The sequence below is a fragment of the Gossypium hirsutum genome, chromosome D12 (assembly GCF_007990345.1).
Source record: "Gossypium hirsutum isolate 1008001.06 chromosome D12, Gossypium_hirsutum_v2.1, whole genome shotgun sequence".
NCBI lineage: Eukaryota > Viridiplantae > Streptophyta > Magnoliopsida > Malvales > Malvaceae > Gossypium > Gossypium hirsutum.
Window position 1 is genome coordinate 43,361,789 of NC_053448.1, and position 22,220 is coordinate 43,384,008.

Here is a 22,220-nt window from a genome sequence, read left to right on the forward strand (position 1 = left end):
ATTTTTCATCATATTTACAAGTAGTTGTTTCGCTATATATAGAGAGAGATGAGACTCTTCATATTCTAATACATAAATAAAAAAAAGGGGTTACAAGAAAATGAAAAATTTAAGGAAGATGAAAGGTGGAAGATTAAGGGAGATGAAATGTGAAAGGTTGACCATCCACTTAACAACATTAATAACAAAACCTCTATTTTATTGCCTTAAGTTCATTTTACTTCTAATTAAATGAACGAAACTTTTATTTATTTATTTATTTATTTTTAAAATTATTATCTTAATTTAGAAAAAAAATAGAAGCAAGTTTATCCATTTAAATAAGTTAATACAATGCTTGTGATTAAAATAAATAATCTATATATAACCGTTAATTTAAGGAAATAATCGTTCAATGATGAAGATATGTGTTAACTAAGATTTGATTTTAATTTTATACTCTTTTTTTACATGATTTTAATTTTATACTTAAATCACAATTTTTGTTAGTGATATCTAGACGTACTTAATTTTAAATAATAAAATTAATTATTTTAAATTTATAAATAATTTATGTCTTTGAAATAATATTATTTAAAAAAATTAAATATTTAATAGTTTTATAAAATTAAATTTTGATCCATTAATATGATGTTTTTAATTGTTAAAATTTTATCAATTTTATAAAATTTGTACATAGTAAAATGTGTAATTTAAGTATTTTAAATATTTAAATTTATAAACTATTGATATTATTCAAATAATGTATTGTAATTTTAAAATTATATTCTATTATTTAAAATAACAAAAATGGAGGTAAATAACACAATTGTCACATAAGCGTCAAAAAATTAAGCTTGCATATCACCTGGGGCCTAAGCCCTTGCCATATATAATATCATTCCCATACAATATACGTATTATCCTATCAAATTAAATTTTATTTTTATTTAATTTTGTAAGTATTTTTAATGAGATAATAAAATATTTTATGTTTAAAATAATGAAAATTATATATTTTCAAAAAGAATACTTTTTTTTTCAATAAATTTACCAAAAGAATATCCAAAATCCATAAAATCGAATTGATTTATCACAAATAATTTTTTTTAAGAAAAACATATCAATCCAACCAAATTAGTGAAACAAAAATCCCTCATTTTCATGATGATAATACGATTAGCCCACTAGTTAGGAGAGGACACCAACTCATTGTAATTTCTAGTTTGGCGTAATTGTCATGATTTAATTAGGATGATGGAGGTCAATCAAATGAAAGCTACATGCTCATTCATTATGAATTACGATATAAATTAGTAATCAAATTGGGTGTTGATTTCGGGGGGGCCAACAGCTTATATGGCAGTACACCCATGCATCTACATATCTGTAATTATATTTGTGAGTTAATTGTCTATGTTGGCCAACCATGCCCTAATTCCACCATTATATTCTTTAATTTTTCTCATTATTAGGGTAATGAAGGCGAAATTTGCCCAACGTTCCTTCACTAATGTATGGCCTGCATTGCATCAACAAATTCCTCCCCAACCTATAGTTTGTTCATCAAAAAACATTTACTATATTTAGCAATTTAGATATATATCATATTTGAAACAATATATATATAGCTAACCCCAACTCATATCTAATTCCCCCACTAACTTAATTATTTGATTCACTTCAAAAAAATCATACGTATATTTTGATTAAGTTCAAATTCTGGAATCATCATTATTATAACGATTTTGTTTGAATACCAGTCCAACCCGAATCGAACCCTGTGATATTAGAATGTTAAGATGACTACACCTTGATTTTTCCAGGTTTGTGACTATAATTCTTAATAATATTATTTTCAATATTCCTTTAAAAGCGCGTTGTCTCTTATCATTACACTCTGCACCTATTAGTGTTTAATTTTTTTACACTGCCAGCAAATCAGACAATAATAATCATTGATACACTTTTTCAAATATATACTATATGGATAATTGAAATGGATCATCATATATTCTTAATAAATTCATTTATGAAATTCAAGATTTTGCTATGATCAGCAAATCGTGAAAGGCCATAAATTGTGGTAGCATTCCTTCAAACACGAACCCTAATTCAATGGTGGAAAGGCCGGCCAGCCAGCTAACGTAGAACCTGTAAACCAGACAATGGATTAAAAAAATAAAATTCCACGTCATCCTTTGATTCTTTCAAATTGTTTGGGACAAGAAGGTGGGTCCAATAATCTTCCACAGCGGCCACGTGGCATTATTGAGAGTAGGAACCCTTTAAAGTGATTGATAAAAGGGAGGTAGAAATATTCTATTAGCTTTAATAAAATCATAAACCTGCAATTAATTTATTTTATTTTTTTAATATTGGTCGGTCCATAGCATACAACACATATTAATTTAGTTTTTATACTTAAATGAGAATCATTTGGAAAATTCTTAAATCTTATGCTATCAATCAATATTTTTTTTATCTTTTTATAATTTTTGAGTTTTGACAAAAAGAGAAGAATAGCCCCAAAAGAGGGAGACATTATCATATGCATCATGTGCATTCAACTTTGTTGTTCATATAATTATTAATTCTTATGTATTGCAATGTAATTAAAATTTTGATAGATCAAAGGCACAATTGATAAATAGTTTGATTTTGATATATTAAGGGTTAAAATGTAATTTTCTTCATTATAGTTTATAGATTGAATTTTACTAATAAATTTGGTCCTTAATTAATTTTACCACCTAATATAGGTTTTGGTGATTTGAAAATAAAGTTTAACAAAAAATATTATTTTAATAATTAAAAATAACCTAATTTATAAAATATTAAATTTTAATAAATTTATAAGGTGGAATTTTTATTTTAATGAAATAAATACTTGAAAATTAAAAACATTAAAAAGAAAAAATATAAGTTTAATTTTTAATTGTTAATATTATATTGGTTAATTTATTTGTTTTAAATGTTTAAATTCTGTTTAAATTTTAAATTAAAATTGAAAATGTTAATGGAAAATTCAAATCAAACAAAAATAAATTGATAAAATTTAAGATAAATTTATCTTTAGCTCAAAAGTAAATATCAATCACAATAAAGTATAACTAGTGACAACTTCTAATTAACTTTCACTTAAAGCATACCGATAAATTTTTGGTGAGTTACAATAACAGGGTAAAACCCATACAATCGACGCGGCTAGCACGACTCGGACACAGGCCAGATCTGGGGTGGTAAATACCTTTAACCATCAAGTCATCACATAAGTTTTTAATAATTTAAAAAAAATGTCACATATCTAATTAATTTCACTCATAAAAATTTTTAAAATTAATAAATTATCTATATAATTATAGCAAAAGAAAGAAAGCCTCCCCTTAGCACATAGATTAGGAAAAGGGGGTTTGGGGATTTTTTTTAAGTGAAAAATAAATAAAATATAAAAAAATGTTATTAAATATGCATGAGAACTTTTCCTCCTCATAATTAGTATCTCATGTCCCCTTATCCATCACTAATTTATTTAATCTAATTAATAATTATATCTTTTATGGTTTTTTTAAAAAAAAATTATAATTCAATCTTGTTTTTTTAATACAAAATTTATGCTTTTATCCCTTATAAAAATTATAAAATTTTTAATTTTATTTTGTCCTATTTTCTAATTTCCCATGTCTTTTCTTTTCAATTAATTTTTTTTCTAATATACCTTAACCGTATATGTTAGTTTATTGGTTTGTTTCTTAAAATCTAAAAAGTTCAATTAACCGCCGATTGAGTTTTAGTTCGACTAGCATGAGCATTATTGTCAGTACAGGAGGATGTGAGTTTGAGTGCGCTGAAGCACATTATACTCTTATTATGGGTTAGGGATGAGCTATAGGTTATTCTAGGCTGTATCATAAAATTATGGCATGTATATCCATATTAATGATTTTAATTCAATTGGTGTCATCCATTGATCAGGTTTTAATTTAGTTGTGAATTTACCAAAAACTAATTTATTTTATAAAGCAAAAAATATTGTTTTAAAGGTATTTATGTCTTCTCTTTTTTAAAAAATGTAGAAAAATACATACATATGACAAGATTTGAACTCAAGACTCTTTAATGTTCATTCTTTCAACCAAAACTATATTTATAGAAAATTTTATATAAGATTATTATTGGGTTTTTATTGATTTTATATAAAAAGATAAAAAAAATACTCTCGTTATAATATAATAATTTACTTTGTTAAATAATATGATTTTAGTAATTATCAACTAAATTAGTGTTTGATTGACTCGTGACATCAACTCAATTATAGTATAAATATATATAGAACAGGAATTTATCTTAAACTTTTTTTTTTAAATGTAACTGGTATTTAGAAGAAAAGGAGAGCTGCGGTTTTAGTTGCTTATAATATATATATGTTTGATATAAAAACTTTATAATAAAAAATTAGCAGTGATACAAGCATTTTGATTAATTCATCAGTTTTTAAGGGGATTTTGCAGCATTTCTGGATGATGATGACAATGGTGAGATTATTAGCAAATAGAAACTAATAAAAAAGGGCATAAAAAGTTTTGGATGTTAACCACTCCACTACTAGTACATGCAAAGCAAAGCAAAGCAAAAGGTTGGTAATGGACCTACACGCCTTATTTATTAACTGTCAATTTAATTAGTAGGTGTGTTTGATTTTTGCCTGCCCCATAATCATGAGATGACTCATATCTTAATAATATTCCATAAACAATAATTGGAAGAGCTAATTCAATGAACAAAGTTGATACATTTGTGATGTTTGTAGGACAAAAACAATAACAATGTGATCCAAATGTGAAGGTTTTATGTGGATTAACAAACAAAAAGTATGTAGTTTTGATGATTCAAGTTCGAGTCTCAAGAATAAATATCATTTGTCGGTTTTTTATCGTATTATTTTAGGGTTTAAGTTTTATTATATATAGGTAACTTTGGTCTCTAACTAAGTATGACAATTTTTTAAAACTACTTGTTGAATAAAAAAAATACATTGTCAATGTATCAGATATTGACTTGCAAGTTTGACAATTATTTTGGGTCACTCTAGCTTTAGGTTGGATGGTTAATTATATTCTATTTGCATTATGATGATAATGATAACTATGTTGTTAAAATAATATATTGATAATGACAAATAGGGATTGCTAAATATATATTGTGTGTACATGTTTAAGTGCAGGCGTGTGGCACCCAGTAGAATTAGGATCTACATTTTGACTAATTTGTTCTGTTGCTTTTAAGTTATTAGGAGGATTGAAGAGATATGCTATCATCTAGCTCCTTATTCAATATTTATACTATTGATATAAAGATAAAGAATTGTCGAATAAGATGATCAGAGTGGTGATAAGAAGGAGAATAGAGAGAGCTTTAGGATTGAATGGGAGAAAAGTGAGGATTGTAGATTGCTTGGGTTGCTTCTTATGCTCCAGGCCTTGTATATTTGTTGTCCTCTATCTTAAAGTATTATGTGTCGAGTTGTTATTGACGGGTTTGGAGTAAGTGGTCATGTTTGATTCTCATAAACAAATCAATATAATAACACAGAAACAATATGAGAATAAGAAAGAACGGGCAAAGAAAACTAAAAGAAAGGTTAAAAAACCTATTGAACATGTGATCAATTGAAGAAGAACCTGATACTATAGGCTTAAGTAGAGTAACGCTATGATATGCCTGAATCATTTCAAATAAGACACGGTAATTGAGACTTGATATGGCAGATAATGCTTAGATTTACTCATTAAACAAGTTACGAAGGATCCCTACGAAAAGTCTATATGTATTGTCCAAAGATTTTTGTTATATAACACAGACATGATGAAGATGATGTTTATGGGCCTCCCATGACCAAAACAAAAATGTACCATCAACTTTTAAAGCCATGCCAATAGGATTAAAGGCTATGAGGATGCCCCCTTTTATAATAACAACCTGTAAGACAAGCAAAAGAGCCCATATTAATTATTTGGGCCGACAGGTCTGAAAAACAAAAGAACAGCCACCCAAAATGTGTGTATAATAGGGTCAATAAACAATGGAGATCTAGAAAAACCCACGCGTAGCTCAACTGTGAAATGTCGGATCGGGGGTCTGCTTTTGTCGTTGACACAAAGAAACTTCATATGGTATCTGGTAGTTTCACTGTTTGCCCAAAGCTTTTACTGGTATGTAGGGCAAGCAATAGTTAGGCCATTGACAATAGGGCCTACTCAAACGTTTTTTTTCACTTTTTTTCATCATCTTAGCAAATATGATTGAAAGGGTGTCATTTTCTACTTTTCTTTTTTCCCTCCACCAGGCAAAATAATGATAATAATTTGAGTTAATTTTACGGTAGATCATTGTTCGAATTTCAAAATGCTTTAATTAAGTCTATAAAGTATCAGTATCGATTAAGTTTGGCCTTTACATGACGGTGCGGTGGTAGGGGCTCCACTCCCAAATATGGGAAATTCAAGTTTCCTCATTTGTTCTTTGAACTTTCAAAAGATAAAATGTTGATTTAATCTTTTAAAAATTATAAAAATATAAGTTATTGAAATGGTGAAATTACAATTTAGTTCTTATAAAATTATACAACTCAGTTATGTTCCCCTAGCAAAAAAAATTTAGCTATACCCCTACATGACAGCTAGACAAAAATACCAAACTTAAAAAATTAGATTAAACAAAAAAAACTAAGTCTATTTAAAATATGGGTCAAACTTAATTTCAATATTTTAAATATTTTTTACTTTAGATTTGAGTTGCCATTAAAAAATATATAAATCAAATTGTAAAGATGTATATACTTTCTACTTAAATAACTTAAATCTAACAATGTTACACTAAATGTAACACCCCTTACCCGGTCCGGTCGCCGAATCCGAGTAAGAGAGTACTATAGACGATTACGAAATATTTACATGCAATTCAAAACTCAAAATTTTAGTTCAATATCAATTTTTCAAATATGATCGAATATAACATGCAATACAACCAAATTTGGGTTTAAGTCGAGCTTACGAAAGCTTTAGATTAACCCAGTATCAATCAGGGATCAATTTGAAACAAATACAAAAATATGAGAAAATTTTGTAAACAGGGGTCACACGGCCGTGTTCCCTGGCCATGTGAAAGGTTGAGGCCGTCTAAAACTGGAGTCACACGATTGTGCGAACAAACCATGTAACTCACTGTGGCTGTGTGGGTCAAAAGTACAATTAATCAAAATTTGTCACACGATCGTATCATCGGACCGTGTAACAATAATCCTTCTAAATTCTATTCACAATATCTATTCTTTTTTTATCTTGTTATATTCAAATTATCCAATGAAATTAATTAACCCATACTACTATAGGAAAAAAAAAAGTGAAGAGATTATATGCTAAGCATAAATATTGACAGAATCTGGCAATCAAATGTGCCCCATGTTAGGATGTTACCTAAAAGATTGAAATGGCTTTTTCTCTTTATTTTTGAAAAGATGAACTCAAATGTGCTTCACACTTCACAAAAGTCATCGTATCCAATGCCCTATAATGATTCATCTTTATCTAAATTCAACCATTTATGGCAAGAAATCAAAGGCCATGCAGTGAACCCATGGTGACAATTTGTGGTGGCATTCCAATATCTCTTTTGGGGATAATAATATTATAATAGATTTCCCTCTTTTTTATTGTATTTGCCCATTGCCCATTACCCCTTTTCCCCTCCATCATCCTTTGAAATGTACTTGTAAAAGTGGGCTCTCATACAACCTATGATGAAGTTGAAAACAGATAAATTTAATGGTGAAATATGTTATAAGTTTTTACATTTTTTAAAATTTTAAAATTTAATCTATGTATTTTTATTTTCAAGATTATATTTTAAAATTCAGACCTATATGTTAAATTTAACAAAAAAATTTAACAATATTAACAGTTAAACTTGAATTTTAAAATCTAAAAAATAGAGAGACTAAATTCTTAGAAATGTAAGCATGAGGATTAAATTTTAAATTTTAGAAGAATACAGGAACTATGAAATATTTTAACCCCAAATTTAACTCTCATTAGCTCTTTAAGGTGACAAAGTTCAAATCGTTCAATGAGTTGTAAATCAATTCATTTTGAGTACCGTGTTTTTCTTTAAAAGTGGATGTGGGGCGAGGTAAAAAATTTTTCTTGTGAATATGAAGCAATTATAAGAATTGCTTATCCTATCTTTCTGCTATTGTATGAAATTACTATTTTACTATTATATATGTAATTATTAAAAGGATAAAAATATTTAAAAAAATGTGTTATATATTTAACTATTGCAAAGATAAAATTATTTTATACTTTATGTTAAAATATTTTTTAAAAAATTATGTTTAAATTAAGACAGACCAAAATAGATGTATTCAATGTACCTAGAAGTGACAATTTTTAAAAAGTACACATCCATTATGGAGCAAAGCAAGTAATAAAACAAAGCATGCTAATTGAGGCAAGGTTGAATTTGGTAACTCCCCAATTCACCCTTGAATTGCTTAAGCAATACACACACCAAACAATATCCATTGGCGTTCCATGACAATTAGTACTCATTATACATATATATATTTGGTTGAAATTAGATATTTATTGCCAATAATAGTAATAAATATTCGTTAAAGGAATAAACCATCAATCTTGATATATACATACATGTATATATATTTACATACATATGAGGCTCTAGATATGTTTTTTTTTAATCCGAGACTCCTAGTACCTCAACTAAACTTGAAGTTGAGCCAACCAAATTTTTAAATGATAAGCAAGTTTCAAACCCAGAATTGAACATTGAATTCCTTCCCACTCGATCAACCAATAACATACTTGGTTTATATATATATAAATGAGTCCCCTATTCTATTTCCTCCATTCCCCCCCCCCCTCCCCGGTACGGATGAGTAGGCCTACTCTTTTTTTCATAGTTGTTTTTTAGCCGATTTAAGAGATGAAAATTCAGACAATGCAATAGGGAAGGTCATTGATGTACACCAAAGAGAAACCCCAATCATAAAAGTATATGCGACAAAACGCGTTGAAATTAAAAACCAATGCCACCCCACTGACCCACTTAGCTCTTCTTTTTTACCAACAATAAATTTATATGTGTTGGTAAAAGGTCACACGACACGACAACATCATCAATTATACATTTTGGTTATAATATACACATATATAATTTATCACTGTATATTCTTGCAGAGAACAATCACGAGGCATTGGCCCCTCCATTTTTTTAAAAAAAATTTGATCTGATAGAGAAAAGAAAGAAAGAAAAAGAAGAATATTAGTGACCTTTCAATGGTGAAAAATCAAAAAAAAATCTCATTTAATGATAAACAAAATGTCAAACAGTCTGACAGCTCCTGCATGAGTTTCAATATTTTTTTTCCTGCAGGCACATACATAAGAATACAAACTAGAATTCAATGGTTTTTTTTTCTGAAATGACTGCTTATAGCCCAACAATCATTTCACTAAAATGGAAGTAAAACTAAAACCCATGAAGCTCCTTTGACTGCATGATGCCATTGCCATTTTTGTAAGGTAAATAATATTCTAGTTTTTTTATTGTGACATGGTAGCTCAGGAGGGATAGACAGGGAAGGAGATGATGAGTTAGGTGGGAACAGTGGGTACTAATTGTTTAGTTCTTTCAAGGAAAATTCTGATAAGAAATGGTTTAAGATATTGGTGATGAGTGTAGTAGGTGATGGTAGGGGTCTTACAAGGTCAAGAAAAGGCCTTACAAGGTCAAGAAGAGGAAACCATGGTGAAATAAAAAAAAAAAGGGTAGTTCTTTTTTTTTGGGGGGGGGGAGGGGGGGATTGTTAAAAATAAGCTCAGGTGGGATAGCACCAAGACAGAGGTCAACAAGCCATTGTTGTAAAGAAGCTTGGTAAGTATTGTTCAACAACATCCATGGTGGAGATTGCTCTTTTGAAGCATATGCTGTCAATAACCATGATGGTATTAGGTTTATTGAAGAATATGTCCATGATGATGATGATGATGATGATGACAGCTTGTAACCTGGTAATCAATCAACCTGCAGTATAGCAGAAAGTTGATACTTGTTAAAAAAAACAGGAATTGCCGACAGCCCAAACAAGGGTCTTAAGGGTGTGTTTTTAACCAAACATATGTTGTGTTTTTTTTTCTCTGAAATGAAGCATAGGAACATGTGATATAACATGGCATCTGTTTTTGACAAACAAAAATGAATATGGGTTTGTTTAATTATGAGATCTTCTTACCTGGTGAAAATCACAAGCAATGGAATGAAAAGGTAAAGAAGATGAAGAGATGAGGTGATTTTTGCTTACCTTGAAGAAGCCTGAGGGTTTGAGCTTTGGTTTTTGAGAGGGAGAGAAAATGGAGAATAAGGGATGGGATGGTGGTGGTGGAAATATAGAAGAAGAAACTAGAAAAAAAAGGTTTACAACAGCTAGAGGGCTGTCCCTGTGGACCCTGACTTCTAACAATTCTATAGCCCAAATCTACTAATCCCCATTTTATATTATTTTTGTACAAATCCACATATGATGATTTCTTTTACTAGGTATTGAAACAATCGGTAATGGATTGCGGGTATTGAGTATCAAGGTTTAAGATCTGTGATGTAATTATATATATGGATTTTTAAATCCATTTAGTGAAGTTAGTCTAGATTATCAAGTTTAGTTGGGATTGTATTAGTTATTAATTCATTTGTATTGTAATAATTTGATACTTACGATTATTTTAATATATATTTATATTGTACTTTAATTATACTCTAATTATAACACTATTAAAAAGAACCAATCGAGAAAAAAAATAGTTAACACTTGTTTGAAATTAGAGTTAAAATATCTGTTAAATATTTAAATGACAGGAGTTCAAATTTAATCATTTTTATTTTCTATCCTGATATTGTATTTATGAAAAAGTTAGGACTGAATATAGTTCTTAGGATCACGGTGGATGCTAACATCCCAAAATTTGTCATAGAAATTGATGCTATGTTATTAGTTATACTGTTAAATCCCTTTTATGCCTTTGTAGTTTCATTGCTCTGAGACTCGGTGAAAGTTGAAGGCGTGAGATCTATAATATATGGTGAGCAACCAAATTGAGTTCATACAAACTAACAATTCTCTGTTGAGTAGCCATGTTTATTTATGTTTCATACTTGGTTTTGGAGAGGTAGACTTTTTTTGGAGAAGTTTTTGAACTGTCTCTTAATGACTTGTTATTGTCTCTAACCGAAATTTTGTCTTTTAGTCTTGGGAAAAGCCTGAATGCTTGAACCGACAAGTTCAACAGAGTGAGAGCACTTCCGTATGTGACACACAACCACATACCAAAGAAATGAAAACATATGTGCTTGGTAGGGTTTGAGGCTTTGAGCTCGCATACTACAACACGTAGGGCAATTGAGCTATAATTGCCTATAAATGCCCTATATGTTTTAGGGCACGGACTCAAACCCGGTCAAGTGCAAATACTCTCATTTCTTTGATAAATATGTCCCACAAACTCCATCCCAACGAGACACTTCTACTCTATTGAATTCGTCCCATCTTCAAATAATCTCAAATACTCGAGCTCTCATCAGAATTGAGAGACAACTCCAACCAGGAACAATACCATATATGTTGGTTAGATTAACCAGCTCCGAACAAATGATACTTAGAAGATTTTTCGAATCCCTAACAAAACCTTCTCAGGTCTCAAATTCACCAATTTCGATAGGCTGGATTTGGATTAGCTTGGAAATTTCCGAAGCAGAAACATGCATAATTTTTACTTCACCTGTATAGTAAATATTAACAGCAATTTCGATTTCCATATGAAATTATTGAATACCTGTATAAGATTTTACATGTATGACCATGAAAATAAGGATGAATCTTTGCATACAGATACAACATTTAATCACCATCCCCATGTACTTTGTCTATCTATTATCTAAAAGAAACAGGCATTACCAGTGAAAAAGAAAAAAATAAACAAAAGGCCAAAACTTTCAGCTTCTGATATGAAAATGAAAAAGCTAGCCAGTTAATACAACATTGGTAATATCTGGGAATTTCTCCTTAATTGCAGCTTTGATCCCTGATCCAATAGTTTCAGGCCCTGTATAACTCACAACACATTCCCCTTCCTCAATAGACAATACTTCCACACTCCCACCATAATTCCTAATAGCTGGTCTCAAAATATCAAGATGACGATTCACTGCCTGTGTAAGTCACCAATCCCAATCAAATTTCAATTTATCTGAGAAAAAAAATTGTTTCTTTTTCACAAATTTCATGTTTAAGTAGAAAACCCACCTCAACAGTAGTTTCCTTTTGTTCATCATCGTATACTTGTCGAATATCCTTGACTGCATCCCCAAATTTTTCTTTCAAAACCCTTTCGATCCCCATTTTCATGGTTGTTGTTGAACTAGGGCAACTCTCACATGCTCCTGAAATAAAAATCAAAGGCAGATAAGTCTCGACTCACTAAAACAATTTCTACCAGCCATAACCATAAGCACATAAATAGTAATAAATCATGAAAGCGAACAAAAAAAAAGGTGACCTTGGAGTTTAAGCGAGATGATGCCATCTTCAACGGACAAAACGTCGACGTTTCCGCCATCGGCAATCAAGTAAGGCCTCACGTCATCAAGAACAAGGTCCACGTTTTGAGCGGTGAGCTCGAATTGCTTTGAAGAGTACAGTCCGGTAGACGACGAGCCGGCGGGTGCGCTTGGGCTGGAGCTCGAGCTCGACGCTTTTACGGCTGTTTTCTGGTGGGTTCTTCCAGAAGGGAACCGTATGCGTTGATTTAGGGATAAGAATTGTGGGATTTGAAGGGGTTTTGTTAGTGTTTGCGGAGAAGAGAAAATTAGGGTTTTGGTTAACCGGATTCCAGCAATTGAAGCCATTTCCGATCGGTGCTGATTTGGGGAAGGATTGCCAATAAAATAACTTCAGCGACGAACAATGTAAGCTGCCCTTGTTAGTTTTGCGGTGCTAGAATTTTTATTTTGTTGGTTATTAAATTCTCAAAATAATAAAACTTAAAAGGCAAATTGCATTTAAGGTCACTAAAGTATTACTAAGTTTATATTTTGACCATTTAACTTTTAAAAGTTACAAAATGATAATTAAATTATTCAGAAGTTTTCATTTAAGTCGTTGGGTTGTTAAAATCACAATTGTATGGCCTTCTCTATCCACACCACCAGCACCAATCAAAAGCTCTTATTTACTTTCTGTTCTACAGTTCAATTTTTTCCATGGAACAACTTTGAACATCATTAATTTACAAATCAAAATCCCAACAACTTTTTTTCAATCTCCGACATTAACTGTAAAATCGAATTGGATTTAAAGCGTGTTCTTTTTCAATCTCCGTACCGATTGTCGAATTGTTACGTATAGCTCGCTAGCCGAATTTTAAGAAAAAAAAACTTAAGAGCCCAGTGACTTAAACAAAAACTTTTGAATAATTCAGTAACTTAAATGAAAACTTTCAATTAATTCAATGACCATTTTGTAAGTTTTTTAAATTAAATGATCAAAACATAAATTTATTAATTGTAAAAGAAGCAACTTTGGTTTGAATGGCAAGAATACTTTTTCATTGCTTTGCATTACAAATAAATATAAGTGTTTAACTAGGTGTTTGAGATAGAATACAACAGTGGGTTGAATCTTTCAAATTATTCAAAAAATAAACAAATCCAATCCTAGCTGATTTGAATTGAAAACAAGAAACAAGCCATGTCAGCTAGGTGAGGAAGTTGACGTAGATTGAGTCAGTTGCTTAACACCCCCCCGGCAAACGGATGGGGGGAACACCAGCAGTTTGTCTTTCATCAACAAGAAGCGTGATTTTGACAGTGGCTTAGTGAGAGCATCAGCCAATTGATCCACAGTGGGTATGTAGGAAACAACAAGATGTTTCTGCCGAACCTAATCTCGAACAAAGTGGAAATCGAGCTCAAGATGCTTTGAGCGAGAATGAAAAACTGGATTTGCAGCCAAGTATGTAGCAGCCACGTTGTCACACCATATCCGAGGAGCAGACGGCAGAGGATGCCGCAGCTCACGAAGTAGACAACAAAGCCAGTATAACTCAGAGGCAGTTGTAGCAAGCGCTCGGTATTCAGAGTCAGTGCTGGAACGAGCAACGGTCTTCTGTTTCTTTGAGCACCAAGAAACAAGATTGGCACCGTGATAAATAACATAAGCCGAGGTACTCTTTCGATCAAGTTTGTCTCCACCCCAATCGGCATCAGAGTAGGCAGTTAAAGCATTCGAATTAGATCGACGGAACACAATGCCATGATCAAGAGTTCCCCGTAAGTAGCGAAGAATGCGCTTAACTGCTTGCCAATGATGAACAGAAGGCGAATGCATGTATTGAGCCATTTTATTGACAGCCTGCGAGATATCCGGACGAGTGAGAGCCAAGTATTGTAAAGCACCAACAATTTGTCGATACAGTGTCGGATCCTCAAATGTAGTAGAGGAAGCAGCCAAGTCAGCTTGTGGAGTCGACGGGGTTGCAACACTCGAAGCCTCATGCATATTAGCACGATGCAAAATGTCCAAAATATACTTTGTTTGAGTGAGCTGCAAACCATTTGAATGCCAAGCAACATCGATGCCGAGAAAAAAATATATAGGTCCCAAATCTTTTAGTGCAATCATCTGTCCAAGAAGATTAGTGAACTGTTGTAGAAGAGATGGGGAAGAACTCGTCAGTACCAAATCGTCAACATATACCAAACAGTAGGCTGTGTCACCACCGGCCGAATAAATAAACAGCGAACTATCCGCCTTAGAGCCGTAAAAACCAAGCTTCTGAAGTGCACCAACAAGACAAAAGTACCAAGCACGAGGCGCTTGTTTTAAACCATAAAGGGACTTCTTGGGAGCACAGACATGAGTCGGTTTTGTTGGATCAATAAAACCCTGAGGTTGCTCCATAAAGACAGGCTCGTCAAGTGCACCATGGAGAAAAGCATTGGAGACATCAAGTTGTCGAATGGGCCAGGAATTCGTCACAGCAATTAACAAAACAAGACGAATCGTAGCCGGTTTGATAACCGGACTAAAAGTCTCAACATAATCAATACCTGGGTGTTTATGGAATCCCTTAGCAACGAGGCGAGCCCGATAGCGATCGATCGAGCCATCAGCTTTGACTTTAATCCGATACACCCACTTACAACTGATAATATTCGAAGCAAGAGATCTTGGAACCAAATCCCAAGTGCCATGAGACATAAGTGCTTCAATCTCTTTTGACATTGCCTTCCGCCAAGCTTGGTGTTTAGCTGCCTCAGTATAAGATGTGGGTGTGGTTAAGATGGTGGAAGAGGCGATGTAGGCTCTCGGTTTGAGGCTACCCGTTTTTGAGCGTGTAGTATATGGATGATTGGGTATTGGTGGCGGTCCAGAGGTGGAGGGACGAGTCGGGGAAGGCCTAGATTCGGCCAAGGGAGAAACAGGAGCAGCCGCAATGATCTGATCATTGGTTGGGGCAGTAGAAGGCAATACTGTATCGGTTGAGCTTTGAGGAGAGGCTAGCGGAGAAGTGGAGAATGGCATCGGTTGGACTGATAGCATATGTGTGGGTTGTGGTGTAGTGTTGCCGAGGGAAATAATAGAGGCTGGTGGTGGTGGAGTGCCAAGTATCGAGGGCCTGACATCACTGTCTTTGAACGGAAAAACCTGTTCATCAAAGATAACATGTCGTGAGTGAAAAATTTTATTGGTGGATAACGATAAACATTTATAACCTTTATGACGAATACTATAACCAAGAAAGACACATTTTGTAGAACGAGGCTCTAATTTATTCTTTATATACGGGCGAAGCCAAGGATAGCAATAACAACCGAAAACACGAAGAAAATTATATTCCTAGTTTCGTTGAAAAATAACTTGATATGGGGATTTATGGTTGAGTTTTGGGGTTGGCAAACGATTTATGGTATAGACAGCAGCAGCAAAGGCATGATCCCAATATTTAGTTGGTACTTTGGAATGATGTAAGAGTGCTCGGCCAGTTTCAGTAATATGTCGGTGTTTTCTTTCAGTGCAGCCATTTTGTTCAAGGGTGTATGGGCATGAACTGCGCTGTAAGATGGCATTGGAAGCTAAGTATTTTTCTAGAGCTTGAAATCCCCCACCCCAGTCAGATTGAAACTATTTAATCGGTTTGCCAAAATATTTTTCAACGATAGCTCGGAATTGAACAAAGCAATTGAATACATCAGATTTAGTTCGCAAAAAATAAATCCATGAATACTTGGTATAGTGATAAAAAAAGACAACATAATATAAATATCCATCAACAGAGGCAATTGGAGAAAGTCCCCACAAATCCGAACATATTAATTCAAGAGGTTCTTTTGCTTCAAAAGTAGAATCAGAAAAAGACAATTTTCGAGACTTGCTAACACAACAAGCCTCACATAACGACAAGTCATGCTTAGAGGAAGCAGACAAATTATACAAATTTAAGACTTTGCGAACAGTTTTGGAACACGCATGGCCTAAACGAGCATGCCATGTAGACAGGGAAACTGAGTGACAAACTGGAGAAACAGGATCTACGACCAGCCAATATAAGCCATCTCTAATGACTCCCTGATGATGTACCTACTTCGTCTTGAGATCCTTAATCACAAAATGGTCAGAGAAAAATTCCACAGAGACATCATTAGATTTAGTAAACTGAGGAACAGAAAGCAAATTGAGATTAGCTTCTAGAACATGAAGAATATTATGAAGCGAAAAAGAATGAGAACCAATAGTAATTTTATTAGAACCGAGACGAGCAATGGACAGAGATTTACCATTAGTGAGAGTGACTTCATCAGTTCCGCTATACTCAGAGTGGAGACTAAGGTTTTCCAGTTCAGAAGTTAAGTGATGAGAGGCACCCGTATCGACAACCCACTGCTTGTCGGAGTGATGAGATGAAGAGTTGTAATTGGCAGTCAGCTTAGGTTGGGTATCATTGTATTTCGGGCTTGGACATTGTCTGGCAGTATGGCCACGCCCTCGACAATTATAGCAGGTTGGTTCAGAAGGATAGGAGCCACCATGGCCCTTGGAGGAAGAGTAACCAGCTCGGCGGTTGCCACGACCCCTTCCACGAGAGTTGCCATTAGATTGTTGCCGACCGGCATAGTGGGCAACAGCCGCTGGATGAAGAGTCTCAGAGGCAGATTGTAACTGTGATTCTTCAGACAAAAGTAAGCCGTATAGATCATCAAATTTCACAGACACTAATTGTGCCTCGATGTTGCGAGTGAAGGGCCGATACTCAGGACCAAGACCCCGTAAAATGTGATCAACAAGATCATCCTCAGAGATCGGTTGATTGAGAGCAAGAAGCTGATCATATATACGCTTTGCACGATCCATGTATGTAACAATCGAATCAGTGCCGCGAACGAGAGAATGCAATGAATTTTTGAGGGACCGGATCTGAACACGGGACCCAGAGGCATAGGTGGTTTGAAGCTTTGTCCACGCATCAATGGCAGTAGTTGAACCAACAACTTGAGACAGCACTGGTTCAGAGAGAGAGCCAAAGATCCAGCTTAATACAAGCTGATCTTTAATATACCAGGCCTGGTACGCCGGATTCGGTGCCCCGTTAACCTCTCTCGTCGGAGAGGCAATTCCATCAACATGACAGTATAGTTGATTGCCATGGAGGATTGGGGTGAATTGAGTTTTCCAGAGAAGATAATTTGAGGCGGTGAGTTTAATGGTGAGTTGGTTGTGGATGGAAGGGAAAGACATAAGCGAGGACATAACAGAGGAGATATTAGCATCGGTGGTTCCCATGGCAGAAGAAGAAGGATCGGGAAAAAAAGGAGAGAGCGGCGTTGAATCCTAAAAGATGGCTAAGCTGATACCATGTAAAAGAAGCAACTTTGGTTTGAATGGCAAGAATACTTTTTCATTTGCATTACAAATAAATATAAGTGTTTAACTAGATGTTTGAGATAGAATACAACAGTGGGTTGAATCTTTCAAATTATTCAAAAAATAAACAAATCCAATCCTAGCTGATTTGAATTAAAAACAAGAAACAAGCCATGTCAGCTAGGTGAGGAAGTTGACGTGGATTGAGTCAATTGCTTAACATTAATAATTTAGTGATCTCCTAAAAATTAAAAAAATCGTTAGTATTTTTTTTCCTACCAGGTACTTATAATAAAATTGAATATTTTTTTGTTATGTATATATTTATATAAATATATAATTTTTATTTGTAAATAAAATTTAAGAAAAGATCCACTTTTATTTATTTTTTAAAGAAAAATAAAGAAAATCTAGGAACATTAGAAACAACATAAACATGCAAAATTAATATGTAGGTCCCTCACCATTTATTTGATTTTTAAAAATTTTACTCTCTAAAAAATATTAATATATATCTCTATATAACTATATATAAAGGAAGATCCAAACTTACAAGTGGCATCCTAAACCATGGTTTTCTTATCTTTTCCATTCTATTGGTCAAATTACAATTTTAATCCCTTTAATATATTTAAATTTGATATTTAATCTCTATACTTTAATTTTTAATATAAATTAGTTTATATATTTTTATAATATTATTAATTATTTTAAATAATTAATATTGTAAACTTTTTTGGTTAAAACATTATAGGATTATATATAATTTAAATATTTTAAAAGTCTTAAAGACTCACGCGCCGTTTCCTATTTTTTTAGGTTTGCATTGGTCTGACCTTCTCTCTCTTTTTTTTTTTGTAATTTTAGAAATAATGATTAAATTTTAATTTTGATATTTCTATTATGCCTAAATTTCAATAAACATTAATTTGTAATTTGAATGCCCCAAGGTTTTAGAGATGGATACATATCTTTCTATTTTTTTAGGCTTGCCTTACTGCGTTTTTTTTTTTACATTAAGATAAAGGTTAAACTTTAGTTTCGGCTTTATAGTATGCTAAAACTTGACATTTAATCTATATAATTTATTTTTGACATGATTTGATCTTTTTTCTTTTATAATGTTCTAAATATTTAATATTGTTAATTATTTCAATCAAAATATTTACCTTGATTTTTCTCAGGAACAATATTCCAACAAAAAATTATTTTATCATAACGAGTTCTAATAAATGTTTTCAAGAAAAAAACCAATATTGACAATTTCAATATTAATTTTATTTTCACACGATTACCAAGTGATTTTTTAAATTTTAAAAAGTCACATCAGTAAATTTAATAAAATAATTTTAATTATGGTAATAATTTGACCTAAATTTTTAAACCTGAAAAGTAGAGAGTTTAAATTTCTGAAACTAAAAGTAGATTAGAATATATTTTAATCTTCAAAATTGTACTTTATAATTTGACACAAACAAATATCTAATCCAACGCGAAGAGAGAGAATCATACTAATTATATTTTATAAAAAAAAACACACACACACTCATTATGAAATATTAGCGCAAATTAAAAGTGATATAATTTGGTTAAGGTTTATTGGGCTTTAGTTATTAAATAATGTATGAGTCAAATATGTGCAGATATTCTAATAACTAATTTCTAATTGATAATGGGCTGATTAGAAATTAGGGTTAATGTGCAAAAGTTATATATTAGGGTTATAGTTCACAAATTATACATATATAACTTTTCCAATATCCCATCTTTAGAAAAGAGAAAGTCATTTTCTCTGAATTTATTATGTGCTAATTTGGAATATCAAAACCACAAGATTGAAGATTCCAAGGAATCAATGGATTCAAGTATGTTTTCACATTTAGGGTCTGTTTGATTGAATGAATTGATTTTCCGGAAAATCATTTTCAACTTTTCCAGCATTTGATTGGCGGAAAACATTTTCCATTTGGAAAATGAACTCCAAAACAAGGAAAAATGGGTTACATTTTAGGGAAAATGTCTTACCCTTTCAATTTCCGTAAGACATTTTCCGTGCTCTCCTCTTTATCGCCTCCTTCATTCCTTCCTTCATTTCCGGTAGAAAATTGCTTCTGTTTATCGATTTTCCAGTAACTTGTTTTTTTAATTATTCAATACTTGTTTTTTAACACAATTACAAATAATTTATTTGATATTAATTTTTTTCAATTTATAACGATTAATATTGTAGCTTAATAATTGAGTATTATTATAAAAAAAATCATTGCAATATATGTAAAAATAATTTAAAATATAAAAATTTATTAATATATATCAATATATGTAAAAACAATTTTTTCGAAAAATATTTCCAGGAAATCTGCCAAACAGCCGAAAATATTTTACACAGATTCAATCAAACACCAGAAAATATTTTCCAGTAAATCATTTTACAGAAAAGTAAAACATTTTCCCGAAATCATTTTACGGAAAATATTTTACTGGCAATCAAACAGACAAATCTTGATATATTAAGTTTTGTATAAGAATTTTAAGGTTCAATATTATTATTTTTTCTTTATACTTGTAGCTTAATAAATCTGAGAAAAAAGATGATGGATTTCCTTAGGCCTGAAGATTTTAAGAATATAAACTTCGATCTCAAATGGAATGTTTTTGATTATTTGTTAGAGATTACGAGAGTTGATCAAGAGAAATTGAAAGAACGAAACTTCAAAATCAAGAATGTTGAAAAGAAAAGTCATGGTTTTGGGCGTGGAAGCTTCATGCAAGAGAAAAGTTTTAACAACAATGGTAGATTGAGAAGGAGATGCCAATTCATGGAAGAAAATATCAAGAACAAGAGACCCATTGTCTCTTATCCACCACCATTGTTGTCTGAAAGCTTGAAACAGCATGTCGTTGAATAATTGGGTGGATCGAATTAATTTTTGGTGATACAAAAACAGCTATTCTGTATCAATGTCAACCCTCAAGCAAGTTGATTTTTTTATATATTTTCGCAACTCAAATCCCATGAGTTTCTCAACGAGTCCAAAGCTAAGCAATTGAAGGCTAATATAGAAGCCATTAAAGCTCATTTGTTGGAACCAAATGGAAGAAACTGAAATCAATTTTAATAGGTGGGATATGAGTAAAAGTTCAATGTATGTCATTACAACTCATTGGAATTCTATCGTGAACAACAACTTATTGAGAAAAATGGAGATCAAATATATAACAATAATAATTATATGTTATTACATTAGCTTAAATTAAAAGTCATTAAATAAAGTACGGGGTCAAATATGTGTATCTTAGGGATATTGTCTTAAATTACATATAGATAACTTTTCTGACATCTCATTTTCAGAAAAGAGAGTCACTATTCTCTAAAATACTTGTGCGTTAACTTGGAAGATCAAAGCCACGAGATTTCAAGACCTTAAGATATCAATGGATTCAAGCACTCTTTCTTTAGTTTTGTTCTTGATTTATTCTTAATGATCTGACCTGAAATATTCTAATTTATTAAATTTTATATCAGATCTTGTTTTATGGTTCTAACAAGTGGCATCTGAGCCATATCATGTCGAATCGTTGAGAACTAATTAAAATTTTTATTCTTTTTGGTATGATTCATTCATGAAATTTCACGGATTTGATATTTTGATTTGGTATTTTAGTTAATTGAGATTTATGATAAAAGTTGGGGTTTTGATTTCCAATTTTAAAACTTAGTGATTTTGGATTGTTATGAATATATATAATTAAATGATAATTCTTGAATTCAATTTTAGAGATTCTTTATTAATATGTTACATATTGCTATGACCTTAAGAATCGACTTAAAGAGAAATCAAGTTCCGTTAGTAAAAAGAAAAACAGTGACATTCAGTCGATTGGTATGGTGATTGGGTTTCGTTATAAAACTATACAGATTGATTATTTATTTTTAGTATACAGTTGAGTTCGATACAAATTGTATATTTGTATTATATTTAATTTTGATTTTTTTTTAGTTTTAATTTTATTATAGGTTCATATCATATCTGTTCTTTTTGATACAATGCCTAAAACTATCCATAGCCTCTCCCCAACCCTTAAATAGGAGGATTACGCGCTGCAACGCACTCGACAACCCACATCCTCCTGCACTTGCAACAATACAGCTAAAAAAATTTATATGCTTTTGGAACAAAAGCAATGTGGTTTCTTATTGCATCATTTAGACAACCTTATTTTGGGTTATTTTGAAAACTGTAGTGTG

General features: G+C 31.9%; 1 protein-coding gene and 1 long non-coding RNA gene across 2 annotated transcripts; both read right to left on the reverse strand.

The window, feature by feature from the left end:
• Positions 1–9,336: 9,336 nt before the first annotated feature.
• On the reverse strand, positions 9,337–10,634 carry LOC107946017 (uncharacterized). The gene is made up of 2 exons (XR_001696804.2): positions 10,361–10,634; positions 9,337–10,083 (listed from the first exon to the last, which is right to left on the reverse strand). It is a non-coding gene; the product is annotated as an uncharacterized lncRNA (long non-coding RNA).
• A 1,227-nt stretch (positions 10,635–11,861) lies between these two features.
• Positions 11,862–13,110, reverse strand: LOC107946015 (nifU-like protein 1, chloroplastic). The gene is made up of 3 exons (XM_016880198.2): positions 12,609–13,110; positions 12,356–12,492; positions 11,862–12,261 (listed from the first exon to the last, which is right to left on the reverse strand). The coding sequence occupies exons 1-3, from the start codon at positions 12,955–12,957 to the stop codon at positions 12,073–12,075; spliced, it is 675 nt and encodes a 224-aa protein (XP_016735687.2). The 5' UTR covers positions 12,958–13,110; the 3' UTR covers positions 11,862–12,072.
• Between the last annotated feature and the right edge of the window lie 9,110 nt (positions 13,111–22,220).